The 12,564-nt window shown below is 50.6% G+C and overlaps 2 protein-coding genes across 5 annotated transcripts in view; one reads left to right on the top strand and one right to left on the bottom strand.

Annotated features, from left to right (window-relative positions):
- Positions 1-12,277, bottom strand: part of CANX (calnexin) — a 51,988-nt gene extending 39,711 nt beyond the window's left edge. Inside the window, exon 1 of one of the 3 annotated variants that reach the window (XM_054684856.2) lies at positions 12,115-12,277. The gene's annotated coding sequence lies outside the window, so the exon portion shown is untranslated. Of the gene's footprint in view, positions 1-11,607 lie in introns of all 3 variants that reach the window. The other 2 variants (XM_016954431.3, XM_063810992.1) reach the window with 2 other exon arrangements.
- CBY3 (chibby family member 3) lies at positions 8,942-12,309 on the top strand. 2 transcript variants are annotated; one of them, XM_054684858.2, is made up of 2 exons: positions 8,942-10,002; positions 11,630-12,309. In XM_054684858.2, exons 1-2 carry the CDS (start codon positions 9,957-9,959, stop codon positions 12,307-12,309), a joined length of 726 nt encoding a protein of 241 aa, XP_054540833.1. In that variant the 5' UTR covers positions 8,942-9,956. The 2 variants fall into 2 exon arrangements, with proteins under 2 accessions (XP_054540833.1, XP_016809921.1); XM_016954432.2 differs by having other exon boundaries at positions 11,627-12,309.
- The last annotated feature ends 255 nt before the right edge of the window (positions 12,310-12,564 follow it).

Below are 12,564 nucleotides of genomic sequence, written 5' to 3'. Positions count from 1 at the left end.
CCCAGGCTGGAATGCAGTGGCATGATCACGGCTCACTGCAAGCTCTGCCTCCTGGATTCAAGTGACTATCATGTCTCAGCCTCCCAAGTAGCTGGGATTACAGGCACATGCCACCGCGCCCGGCTAATTTTTGTATTTTTAGTAGAGACGGCTTCCACCATGTAAGTCAGGCTGGTCTCCAACTCCTGACCTCATGATCCACCTGCCTGAGCCTCCCAAAGTGCTGGGATTACAGGCGTGAGCCACTGGGCCCAGCCTTTTTTCAGATTTCTTTTTTTTTTTTTTTGAGATGAAGTCTCACTCTTGTCCCCCAGGCTGGAGTGCAGTGGCGCGATCTTGGCTCACTGCAACCTCCGCCTCCCAGGTTCAAGTGATTCTCCTGCCTCAGCCTCCCAAGTAGCTGGGATTACAGGTGCGTACCACCACGCCTGGCTAATTTTTGTATTTTAAGTACAGACGGGGTTTCACCATGTTGGCCAGGCTGGTCTTGAACTCCTGACCTCAGGTGATCCACCCGCCTCAGCCTCCCAAAGTGCTGGGATTACAGGCGTGAGCCACTGCGCCTGGCCAACTTCTTTTTTAAAACTATATTAGCACAGAGAACACCATGTTGTTTCAGGGAAGGGCAAATGTCACTAACAGACTGTCTCAGAAGCCAGACTGAAATTTCCATGGGGAAAAACAAGATTTAGCTTCCTTGGTTTGGGGAATATTCCTCTTGGTTGCCAGAAGAGACCCACTGACATTCACACCCAGTGTGATTCACAGCCAGTGTGGTACAAATGCTGGTGATGTGGAAAACTCTGAAAAATCTTCAGATGCTCTTCTCCTTTCCTTTCTGCCATCAGAATAAACCTTATGTCCTTCAATTCAGACCTGTTGGGACCCGGTAGCACACCCTTCCCTTCCTCACGGGCTCCAAACCTCATCTTTTCAGTGACATTGAGATGGGGATCCTCAAAGGAACCAGGAGCCATTTTTTAAATTGTGAATCTTTAAATTCTGAAGTCTTCATTAAATGTCCTCAAAATCAAGGTCTTCTTGTGAAAGGAGTTAACATCCATTTTAAGTGGGAATTATCCATCATCTCTCCTAACATTTCCTGTTCAAATAATCAAATAAAGACTTCCAGGAGTAGGCAAGAACTTAAAAAAAAAGAAGAAAAAAAAAAGAGGCCGGGTGTGGTGGCTCACGCCTGTAATCCCAACACTTTGGGAGGCCGAGGCGGGCGGATCAGCTGAAGTCAGGAGTTTGAGACCAGCCTGGCCAACACGGTGAAACCCTGTCTCTATTAAAAATACCAAAAAATTAGCCAAGCATTGTGGCGGACGCCTATAATCCCAGCTACTCAGGAGGCTGAGACAGGAGAATCGCTTGAACCCAGGAAGCAGAAGTTGCAGTGAGCCAAGATTGCACCATTACACTCCCACCTGGGCAACAAGAGCAAAACTCTGTCTCAAAAAAAAAAAAAAAACTTCCTTGGGTTTTGTAGCTTTCTCTTTTTGGTAGGCCATGAAATAAGGGAAGTTGTGTACCATTCCTAGTGGTCATCTATGATCTGTCTGACGTATGTTTTCGTTGGTTTTTTGTTATTGTTGTTCTTGCTGTTGTTTTTGAGACAGCTCTGTCACCCAGACTGGACTGCTGTGGCACGATCTCTGCTCACTGCAACCTCTGCCTCCTGGGTTTAAGCGATTCTCAGCTTCCCAATTAGCTGGGATTATAGGCGCACACCACCATGCCCAGCTAATTTTTTATTTTTATTTTTAGTAGGGAGGGGGTTTCACCATGTTGGCTGGGCTGGTCTTGAACTCCTGACCTCAAGTGATCCACCCGCCTTGGCCTCCCAAAGTGCTGAGATTACAGGCATGAGCCACCACACCCGGCCTCTTTCTGTTGTTTTTTTGAGATAGTGTCTCACTCTGTTGTCCAGGCTGGAGTGCAGTGGTACGATCATGGCTCACTGCACCATCAAACTCCTGGCCTCAAGTTATCCTTTTGCCTCAGCCCCTGGAGCACTCTCGCTAATTTTCGTATTTTTAGTAGGGGTTTCACCATGTTGGCCAGCCTAGTTTCGATCTCCTGAGGTCAAGAGATCCACCTGCCTCAGCCTCCCAAAGTGCTGGGATTACAGGCATGAGCCATCATGTCTGGCCAAATATCATGATTGCTAATGAAAACTGACCTTAGGCGGCCGGGCGCAGTGGCTCACGCCTGTTATCCCAGCACTTTGGGAGGCTGAGGCGGGTGGATCACGAGGTCAGGAGATCGAGACCATCCTGGCTAACACGGTGAAACCCCGTCTCTAGTAAAAATACAAAAAATTAGCTGCGCGTGGTGGTGGGCACCTATATTCCCAGCTAGTTGGCAGGCTAAGGCAGAAGAATGGCGTGAACCCGGGAGGCAGAGCTTGCAGTGAACCGAGATTGTGCCACTGCGCTCCAGCCTGGGCGACAGAGTGAGACTCCGTCTCAAAAAAAAAAAAAAAAAAAAAAATTGACCTTAGGCCAGGCACCGTCGCTCACGCTCGTAATCCCAGCACTTTGGGAGGCTAAGCCAGGCAGATCCTGAGGTCAAGAGATCAAGACCATCCTGGCCAACATGGTGAAACCCTGTCTCTAAAAATACAAAAATTAGCTGGGTGTGGTGGCGCTAACCTGTAGTCCCAGCTACTCGGGAGGCTGAGGGAAGAGAATCGCTTGAACCCAGGAGGTGGAGGTTGCAGTGAGCCGAGATCGTGCCACTGCACTCCAGCCTGGCAACAGAGCGACACTCCATCTTAAAAAAAAAAAAAAAAGAATACTGACTTTATTTATTTATTTTTGAGAGGGAGTCTTGCACCACTGCCCAAGCTGGAGTGCAGTGGCACTATCTTGGCTCACTGCAACGTCCACCTCCTGGGTTTAAGTGACTCTTCTGCTTCAGCCTCCCAAGTAGCTGGGACCACAGGTGTGCGCCACCACACCCAGCTAATTTTTTGTATTTTTAGTAGAGACAGGGTTTCACCATGTTGGCCAGGCTCATCTCGAACTCCTGCCCTCAAGTGATCTGCCTGCCTCAGTCTCCCAAATTGCTGAGATTACAGGCATGAGCCACCGTGCGTGGCCGAAAATTGACTTTAATAACATAGACACACTGTGGAGGGAGAAAGAATGAATATGAATCACTGGCTTGGTTAAAACATTCCTGGGCTCTGATTCCATGTCCATCAGACAACCTTCTGGGGGTTGATTTAAGCTCTTGAGTGTCTTCATGACAAGAAGAGAAAGCTTTCAACAGTGAGCATGAGGGTTTATTTGTGAACACTGACAATCAAATCCTAAAATTTATATGGAAATACAAAGGACCTAGAAAGCCGAAGCAATCTTAAAGAATATTATTGGAAGATTTACACTACCAGGTATCAACAGTATTGGTGCAACGATAAACAGACCAAGCACAAGAACACAGAGCACAGGCCGGGCGCGGTGGCTCACGCCTGTAATCCCAGCACTTTGGGAGGCCGAGGAGGGTGGATCACGAGGTCAGGAGATCGAGACCATCCTGACTAACACGGTGAAACCCCGTCTCTACTGCAAATACAAAAAAATTAGCCGGGCGTGTTGGCGCGTGCCTGTAGTCCCAGCTATTTGGGAGGCTGAGGCAGGAGAATGGCCTGAACCCGGGAGGTGGAGGTCGCAGTGAGCCAAAATCATGCCACTGCACTCCAGCCTGGGTGACAGAGCAGTAGCCGGGCATGGTGGCATGTCTCAAAAAACAAACAAACAAAAAAACTGCAGGCCGGGTGCAGTGGCTTATGCCTGTATTCCCAGACCTTTGGGAGGCCAAGGCAGACGGATTACCTGAGGTCAGGAGTTCAAGACCAGCCTGACCAATATGGCAAAACCCTGTCTCTACTAAAAATACAAAATTAGCCAGGCATGGTGGCAGGCACCTGTAGTCCCAGCTACTCAGGAGGCTGAGGCAGGAGAATTGCTTGAACCCTGGAGCCGGACGTTGCAGTGAGCCGAGATTGCGCATTGCACCCCAACCTGGGCAACAAGAGCAAAACTCTGTCTCAAAGAAACAAACAAACAAACAAAAACTGCAATTTGTGCAGGCATGGTAGCTCACGCCTGTAAACCCAGTACTTTGGGAGGCTGAGGCAGGCACAACGCTTGAGCCCAGGAGTTCAAGCCCAGGAGTTTTGCAACATGGCAAAAGCCCATCTCCACTAAAAAATACAAAAGTTAGCAGGGTGTGGTGGTGCCTCCCTGCAGTCCCAGCTACATGGGAGGATCACCGGAGCCTGGGGAGGTCAAGGCTGTGGTGAGCCATGATCACACCACCAGTAGACTCCAGCCTGGGCAACAGTGAGACCGTGTCTCAAAACAACAACAAGAAAAACTGCAATCATTAAGACAAACAGTCCAATTTTTAAAATAGGCAAAAAGACTTGAACCACTAAAAAAAAAAAAAAAAAAAGATGGCCGGGCTTGGTGGCTCACACCTGTAATCCCAGCACTTTGGGAGGCCAAGGCAGGCAGATCACTTGAAGTCAGGAGTTCAAGACCAGCCTGGCCAACATGGTGAAACCTCATCTCTACTAAAAATACAGAAATTAGCTGGGTGTGGTGGCGCGTGCCTGTAATCCCAGCTACGCGGGAGGCTGAGGCAGGAAAATCGCTTGAACTCGGGAGGTGGAGGTTGCAGTGAGCCAAGATTGAGCCATTGCACTCCAGCCTGGTGACAGAGCGAGACTCCGTCTCAAAAAAAAAAAAAAAAAAAAAAAAAAGACTTGAACAACCACTTCATCAAAATAGATAACAAATACCCACATGGAAAGATGCTTAATAGCATTGGCTGTTAGAGAAATGCAAATTAAAACCTCAATTTATTAAGGATGAGGCTGGGCACGATGACTCACGCCTGTAATCCCAGCATTCTGGGAGGTCGAGGCAGACAGATCACCTGAGGTCAGGAGTTTGAGACCAGCCTGGCAAACATGGTGAAACCCTGTCTCTACTAAAAATACAAATATTAGGCAGGGCGTGGTGGCTCACACCTATAATTCCAACACTTTGGGAGGCCAGGGCAGGTGGATCACCTGAAGTCTGGAGTTTGAGACCAGCCTTGCCAACATGGTGAAACCCCATCTCTACTAAAAGTACAAAAATTAGCCGGGCGTGGTGGCAGGTGCCTGTAATCCCAGCTACTTGGGAGGCTGAGGCAGGAATATCTCTTGAACCCAGCAGGCAGAGGTTTCAGTGAGCCGAGAACACGCCACTGCACTCCAGCCTGGGCAACAAGAGCAAAACTCCATCTCAAAAAAAAAAAAAAAAAAAAAAAAAAGCTGGGCGCGGTGGCTCACGCCTGTAATCCCAGCACTTTGGGAGGCCGAGGTGGGCAGATCACCTGAGGTCAGGAGTTCAAGACCAGCCTGACCAACATAGAGAAACACCGTCTCTACTAAAAATACAAAATTAGCCAGGCATGGTGGCACATGCTTGTAATCCCAGCTACACGGGAGGCTGAGGTGGACGTTGCAGTGAGCCAAGATTGTGCCACTGCACTTCAGCCTGGGCAACAAGAGTGAAACTCCATCTCAAAAAAAACACAAATAAACAAAAAAATTAGCCGGATGTGGTGGCGTGTGCCTGTAATCCCAAGTACTCAGGAGGCTGAGGCAGAAGAATCGCTTGAACCCAGGAGGCGGAGGTTGCAGTGAGCCGAGGTTGTGCCACTGCACTCCAGCCTGGGTGACAGGGCGAGACTCTGCCTCCAAAATTTAAATAAGTAAATAAATAGATAGATTTATTAAGGCCGGGCACAGTGGCTCAAGCCTGTAATCCCAGCACTTTGGGAGGTAGAGGCAAATGGATCACTTGAGGTCGGGAGTTCAAGACCGGCCGGGCCAACATGGTGAAAACCCTGTCTCTAGTAAAAAAAAAAAAACAAACAAAAAAAACAAAATTAGCCAGGTGTGGTGGCACACGCCTGTAATCCCACTTACTTAGGAGGCTGAGGCAGGAGAATTGCTTGAACCCAGGAGGTGAAGGTTGCAGTGAGCTGAGATCATGCTATTGCACTCCAGCCTGGGCAACAAAAGTGAAACTCCATCTCAAAAAATAAATAAATAAGTAAAATAAATTTATTAAGGATGAGCTTGCTGTTAAAAATGTAAAACAACAACAAAACAACAGCAAAAACCCCACAATTTAGACACGCTACCACTATGGCTAAAATTAAAAAGGCTTGGCCGGGCGCGGTGGCTCAAGCCTGTAATCTCAGCACTTTGGGAGGCCGAGGTGGGTGGATCATGGGGTCAGGAGATCAAGACCATCCTGGCTAACAGGGTGAAACCCCGTCTCTACTAAAAATACAAAAAAATTAGCCGGGCGTGGTGGCGGGCGCCTGTAGTCCCAGCTACTCAGGAGGCTAAGGAAGGAGAATGGTGTGAACCCGGGAGGTGGAGCTTGCAGTGAGCCGGAAAAAAAAAAAAAAAAAAGGCTTACTAGCTGGGCCCCGTGGCTCCTGCCTGTAATCCTAGCACTTTGGGAGGCTCAGGTGGGAGGATCCCTTGAGCCCAGGAGTCTGAGACCAGCCTAGGCACCATGGTAAGACCCCGTCTCAAAAACGCCACCACCACCTTTAATTAAGCGAATTTTTTAAAAATGAAGGTTTACCAAACCAATTGTTGGCCAGGATACAGAGAAACAGAAACTTTCACTCACTGTTAGTGGCTTAATAAAAAGGTAAACATGCACCTGCCATATGACCCAGTCATTCCATTCCTAGGTGTTTACTTAAGAGAAATGAAAGCGTATGTCCACACAAAGATGAGCAAAAATGTTCAGAGCAGTTTTATTTGCAATAGCCCCCAAACTGGAAACAACCGAAATGTGCATCAACAGCTGAATGGAAAAACAAATTGTGTGGTGTTTCCATACAATGAAATACTACTCAGCAATAAAAAGCAATGAACTGTTAATAAATGCAACAACATGGATAAATCTTAAAATAATTATGCGGCGAGAAGCCAATGCCAAAAAAAATCTATACTGAGGCTGGGCGCGGTGGCTCACACCTGTAATTCCAGCAGTTCGGGAGGCCGAGGCAGATGGATCACTTGAGGCCAGGAGTTTGAAACCAGCCTGGTGAACATGGTGAAACCCCATCTCTACTAAAAATACAAAAATTAGCTGGGTGTGGTGGCAGGCGCCTGTAATCCCAGCTACTTGGGAGGCTGAGACAGGAGAATCACTTGAACCCAGGAGGCAGAGGTTGCAGTGAGCTAAGATCATACCACTGCACTCCAGTCTGGGCAACAAAGTGAGACTCCTCTCAAAAAAAGAAAAAAAGGTAATGGATACCTCCAGATGGATACATTATCTTGATTTTGGGAATGATTTCACATAACAAATTATCGAAATACTTCACATTATACATTATAAATATATGTAGTTGGCCGGGCGCGGTGGCTCACACCTGTAATCCCAGCACTTTGGGAGGCCGAGGTGGGCGGATCACGAGGTCAGGAGATCGAGACCATCCTGGCCAACACGGTGAAACCCCATCTCTACTAAAAAAAAAAATACAAAAAATTAGCCGGGCATGGTGGCAGGCGCCTGTAGTCCCAGCTACTTGAGAGGCTGAGGCAGGAGAATGGCGTGAACCTGGGAGGCGGAGGTTGCAGTGAGCTGAGGTAGCGCCACTGCACTCCAGCCTGGGCGACAGAGCGAGACTCCGTCTCAAAAATAAATAAATAAATGTAGTTGATTTTGTCACTTATACCTCAATAAAACTATTACAGAAGTTTCCTAGGAGGTGGCACCACCACCGGGCTCTGCCCCAGCTTGTGAGCTCCTGTGGATCTGGGTCTGTCCCTTGCAGTCAGGTGGGTGGGCTTAGTAGGTAGGACTGACGTCATTTCCTTCCACTGTCCGCACACGTGGCACGTGTCCTTCAAACATGCCCAGCCACTTCCCTCCTCTACCCCCAGGTCTTCAAGGGATTGGGGTCTCCTTATTGTTCAGGTTTTAGCAAGAATGTCAAGGGCCTTCACCAAGCACCACATCTAAATTATTTCCTACTCCTCACCCTGTCCCAAAATCACTTTCTGTATTTCCCTGGTTTGTTTTCTTCACTGTACGTATCAGAATTAGGGTTGTTTTTTTTTTTTTTTTTTTTTTTTGAGACGGAGTCTCGCTCTGTCGCCCAGGCTGGAGTACAGTGGTGTGATCTCGACTAACTGCAACCTCTGCCTCCTGGGTTCAAGCGATTCTCCTGCCTCAGCCTCCCAAGTAGCTAGGATTACAGGCATACACCACCATGCCCGGCTAATTTTGTATTTTGAGAAGAGATGGTGTTTCTCCATGTTGGTCACGCTGGTCTCAAACTCCCAACCTCAGGTGATTTGCCTGCCTCGGCCTCCCAAGGTGCTGGGATTACAGGCGTGAGCCACTGCACCCGGCCAATTTTTTGTATTTTTATTAGAGACGGGGTTTCACCATGTTAGCCAGGATGATCTCGATCTCCTGACCTCATGATCCGCCTGCCTCAGCCTCCCAAAGTGCTGGGATTACAGGTGTGAGCCACCGCGCCCGGCCTGGATATTCTTATTCATTTAATCATTCCTTTTTTTTTTTTGAGATGGAGTTTCGCTCTTGTTGCCCAGGTTGGAGTGCAGTGGCACAATCTTCGCTCATTGCAACCTCTGCCTCCCAGGTTCAAGCAATTCTCCTGCCTCAGACTCCTGAGTAGCTGAGATTACAGGCACCCGCCACCACACCCGGCTAATTGTTTCTATTTTTAGTAGACACGGAGTTTCACCATGTTGGTCAGGCAGTTCTCGAGCTTCTGACTTCAGGTGATCCACCCACCTTTCCCTCCCAAAGTGCTGGGATTTACAGGCATGAAACATCGTGCCTGGCCCTCTTTTTTTTTTTTTTTTTTTAAAACACAGGGTCTCTATCGTCCATGCTGGAGTGCAGTGGCACAATCACTGCTCACTGCAGCTGTCACCTCTTGGGCTCAGGTGATCCTCCCACCTCAGCCTCTTGAGTAGCTGGGACTACAGTCGCATGCCACCACGCCCAGCTAATTTGTTTTTGTAGAGATGGGGTCTTGCCATGTTGGCCAGTCTGCCCTTTCATCATCTATCCTATTACCTCCCTCCGTCCTCAGCTGGCGCCCCACTGAGATCCCTATCACTGGTGGTGCACCCGTCCCATAGGTGCTGTAGGAGCTGGTTGGTAACTCTCAGCTGCCCCGGCCAGTAACTGACATGTAGAAGGAGGGTACAAAAGACGGGCTCCCTTGCTTTAAGGAGGCCTAACTGTGGTGCCATTTGTGCTCAGAGTTCCCCATGAGAGCAAGCGGAAGCTAGTCTCCACGTGAGACCACACTCTGGCTCAGCCTTAGCCTTTTTCTCGCCCTGTCTTGCTTCCCTCACCCCCTTCTCCTGAGAGCACTTCCCCAGTAATTCACTTGAACAAGAATGCTCAGCTTAGGCTCTGCTTCTAGGGAACCTGACCCATGATACGCTCTGTTAGCTTCCTGAGAGACTATCTTGTTAGTTCCCCTAGAACAAATTCCTGTCTTGGACTCTGCTTATGATCACTCCCTTCATTCCCCTGCCAAGAATGACAGCTCAGTGAGGGAATATCTTCTTTACTTCCCTAGAACTGTTCCTAGAACACAGTAGGTGCTCAATGATGCACTGAATGCATGCAGGGGGGAGCCCAGAGTCTATCTGACAGCTCAGCGGTCAGCACCCCTTCTTGTCCTGGGGTGGCCTGGCCTGGAGGCATTGTGAGTCATAGCAGGTGGACAAGAGCTGAGTGGGTCAGAGATGGGACTAGCCCTGGGACAGCAGCTCAGCAACTCCACCCCATCTTCCAGGTGAGGCACAACATACAGTGAGGACTAACAGGGAAACATCCTCCGAGAAGATACAATCTCAAGGGTGGGCCTGGATGTGGGCTTCCAGAGACCATCTCCCTGAACCAGATCTTGGGGATGGTATGTACCATCCAGCCTCTGTCCACCTATATGTGAGGGATAAGTGTATTATGAATTAACGAAGGCATAACAGAGGGAACCCCGCTCCAGTTCTTTCCCTTCTCACTGCCCATGGGCAGAAGAGGAATTAGAAACAGGGCAGAAGAGGAATTAGAAACAAGACATAGCTCCCTTTTTCACATAATAGAATCAGCACTTACTGGGCAGGGGTGGGGGGGTGCAGAGAGAAGTGAGCAAAATGGGACTTGTCTGTTATCTGGACTTTGGACTCCCTGAGGGCACAGTTTGTTTGGAATAAAAGTCATGTTTAGTGTGCACAATCCCTGATACTTTGAGCCCTATGCATAGGTCTAGCCCATGGCACACACCCCAGGATGTCAGTGAACACACTGGACTGTGGTCTATACACGCATCTGTCTTCCAAGCTGGATTAGGAGCATCTTGAGGGCAGGCAGAGGCTGTTTCAGGTCCCCTTCCCAAGACCAGAGTCTGGCACAGAGCAGATGCTAGTTCAAGTCTATCAAATGACTGAATGATGAGGGCAATAATGCTGTTGGCTATGTTAGATATCCTCCCAGATTGCTTTCAGAATCCAGATCTAACCCCGGCTTTCTAATCCTTCAGCAGTTCCCTCTTACCCACAAAAGGAAGTCTAAGCTTCCGAGCCTGCCTGTAGGGCACCTTCACATAGGGCACTGGTCCACCTTCCCAGCTTCCTCTTCTGCTCTTCCCAGCACCAATCCTATCCAAGCTCGTGTTCACATCTGAAATATGAAAGTCCTGCCCTGCCGGGTACAGTGGCTCACACCTGTAATCCCAGCACTTTGGGAGGCTGAGGCGGGCAGATCACCTGAGGTCAGGAGTTCAAGACCAGCCTGGCCAACAAGGTGAAACCCCATTTCTACTAAAAATACAAAAAAAAAAAAAAAAGGCCAGGCGCAGTGACTCATGCCTGTAATCCCGGCACTTTGGGAGGCCGAGTTGGGTGGATCACCTGAGGTCAGGAGTTCGAGACCAGCCTGGCCAACATGGTGAAACCCCGTCTTCACTAAAAATACAAAAATTAGGTGGGGGTGATGGCAGGTGCCTGTAATCTCAGCTACTCAAGAGGCTGAGGCAGGAGAATTGCTGGAACCCGGGAGGTGGAGGTTGCAGTGAGCCAAGATCGCGCAATTGCACTCCAGCTCGGGCAACGACAGCGAGACTCAGTATCAAAAAAAAAAGAAAAAGAAAGCCCTGCTCGGCTCTTCCCTCTGCCTAGAAGTTCTCCATTTTCCATCCTCAACCCACCTGGCAAAGTCCTACTCCTCCTTCAAATACCTACTTACTTGTCTTGCTACCATTCCCTACCCCTCACCCTTCCAGCTGCAACTCAGAACAAGGCCCTCCTCCCGTCCTTCATCTGCATATCTATCCCAGGGCCTGATCCTCAGTGGTCTTTGGGGAAGATGGTTTAGGTGAGACTGCTGCCTGTGCAGCGTGGAACGACGGGCTCCTCGGTGGCCAGCAGCTGGTGAGACACAGCCGCAGCCGTAGCTGCAGGGCTAAGACGTGTCCACCGGCCTCGCGGTTTGAGAGGCGGCCTGTACCAAGCACGCTGCTCACCCGGACTCTTGTCTCCCAGCAGCGCCCCCTGGCTCGCCTTCATCATTCTGGACATCCGGGCTCCCGAGACAAGAGCGCAGCACGAGTCGCCAGCGCTCCCGAGGCTCCCCTTCGAGCACCTGCGTGCCCTACAAGGTCCACGCCCTGGCAACCTTCGAGTGCTCGGCTACGAGCCATGCCAGCCGCCTGTGGCAGACGCTGCAGCAGTTTTGGGCCGATCACATCTCGCGGCCCTTCTCGCCACGGCGGCCGCCGCTGCGCCGCATGCCCTCCCTGTCCACCTTCTACCTGCTGGACCACAACACGCGCCAGGCCGAGCTGGGCCTCGCCTACGGCGCGCCGCGCATGCGCCTCAGCAACCAGGCCTTCGTGTTCCGCGGCGGGCGGTGGACCACTGAGAGTCAGCTGGCGAGGACGCGGTCGCCGCTACTCTCGCGGACCGCCTGGGGCTGGAAGGCGCAGGTGCAGCGGACCAAAAGCCAAGTGTTGCTGGAGGAGAACAACTACCTGAAGCTGCAGCAGGAACTGCTCATAGACATGCTGACTGAGACCATGGCGCGCATGCACTTGCTGGAGAAGAAGCTCAACCCCGAGGTGATCCCGACGGCTGCGGCGCGCGCCGGGCAGAGGAAGATGCGCAAGCGCGCAGGCGCCAGCGGGGGCGTGCTCATGATCCAGCCGTGCGCTCTGGACTCGCAGTGACGCAATAAAGGCCGCGCTACGCATGCGCGCCTCGCGCCTTGGGTCTGCCACTGCCCCAGCGCGGGGCTGGCTCCCGCGGTTCCCTGGGTCGGTCTCTGCGTGTGGGTTGGGGAGGTCTGCGTGGCCTCGGGGACTGCCCCTCGGTGCTGGGTGTCGGCAGGGGACGCAAGCCTAAGCTGCCTATCTTGGGAGGGTGTGATGGGGCCGTGGAGGAGGGTCTGCGCGTGGCTCTCCGGGAGTGCGGAGTGGAAGCCA

Source organism: Pan troglodytes, chromosome 4 (assembly GCF_028858775.2).
Source record: "Pan troglodytes isolate AG18354 chromosome 4, NHGRI_mPanTro3-v2.0_pri, whole genome shotgun sequence".
Classification (NCBI taxonomy): domain Eukaryota; kingdom Metazoa; phylum Chordata; class Mammalia; order Primates; family Hominidae; genus Pan; species Pan troglodytes.
The sequence above is the reverse complement of the archived record's forward strand: the minus strand, read 5'-3'. Positions and strand labels throughout refer to the sequence as shown.

Coding starts and splice junctions, on each gene's coding strand:
- CBY3 (XM_016954432.2), top strand. CDS start 9,957: ATGTGGGCTTCCAGAGACCATCTCCCTGAACCAGATCTTGGGGATG. Junction 10,003..11,626: donor TGAACCAGATCTTGGGGATG/GTATGTACCATC, acceptor CTTGTCTCCCAG/CAGCGCCCCCTGGCTCGCCT.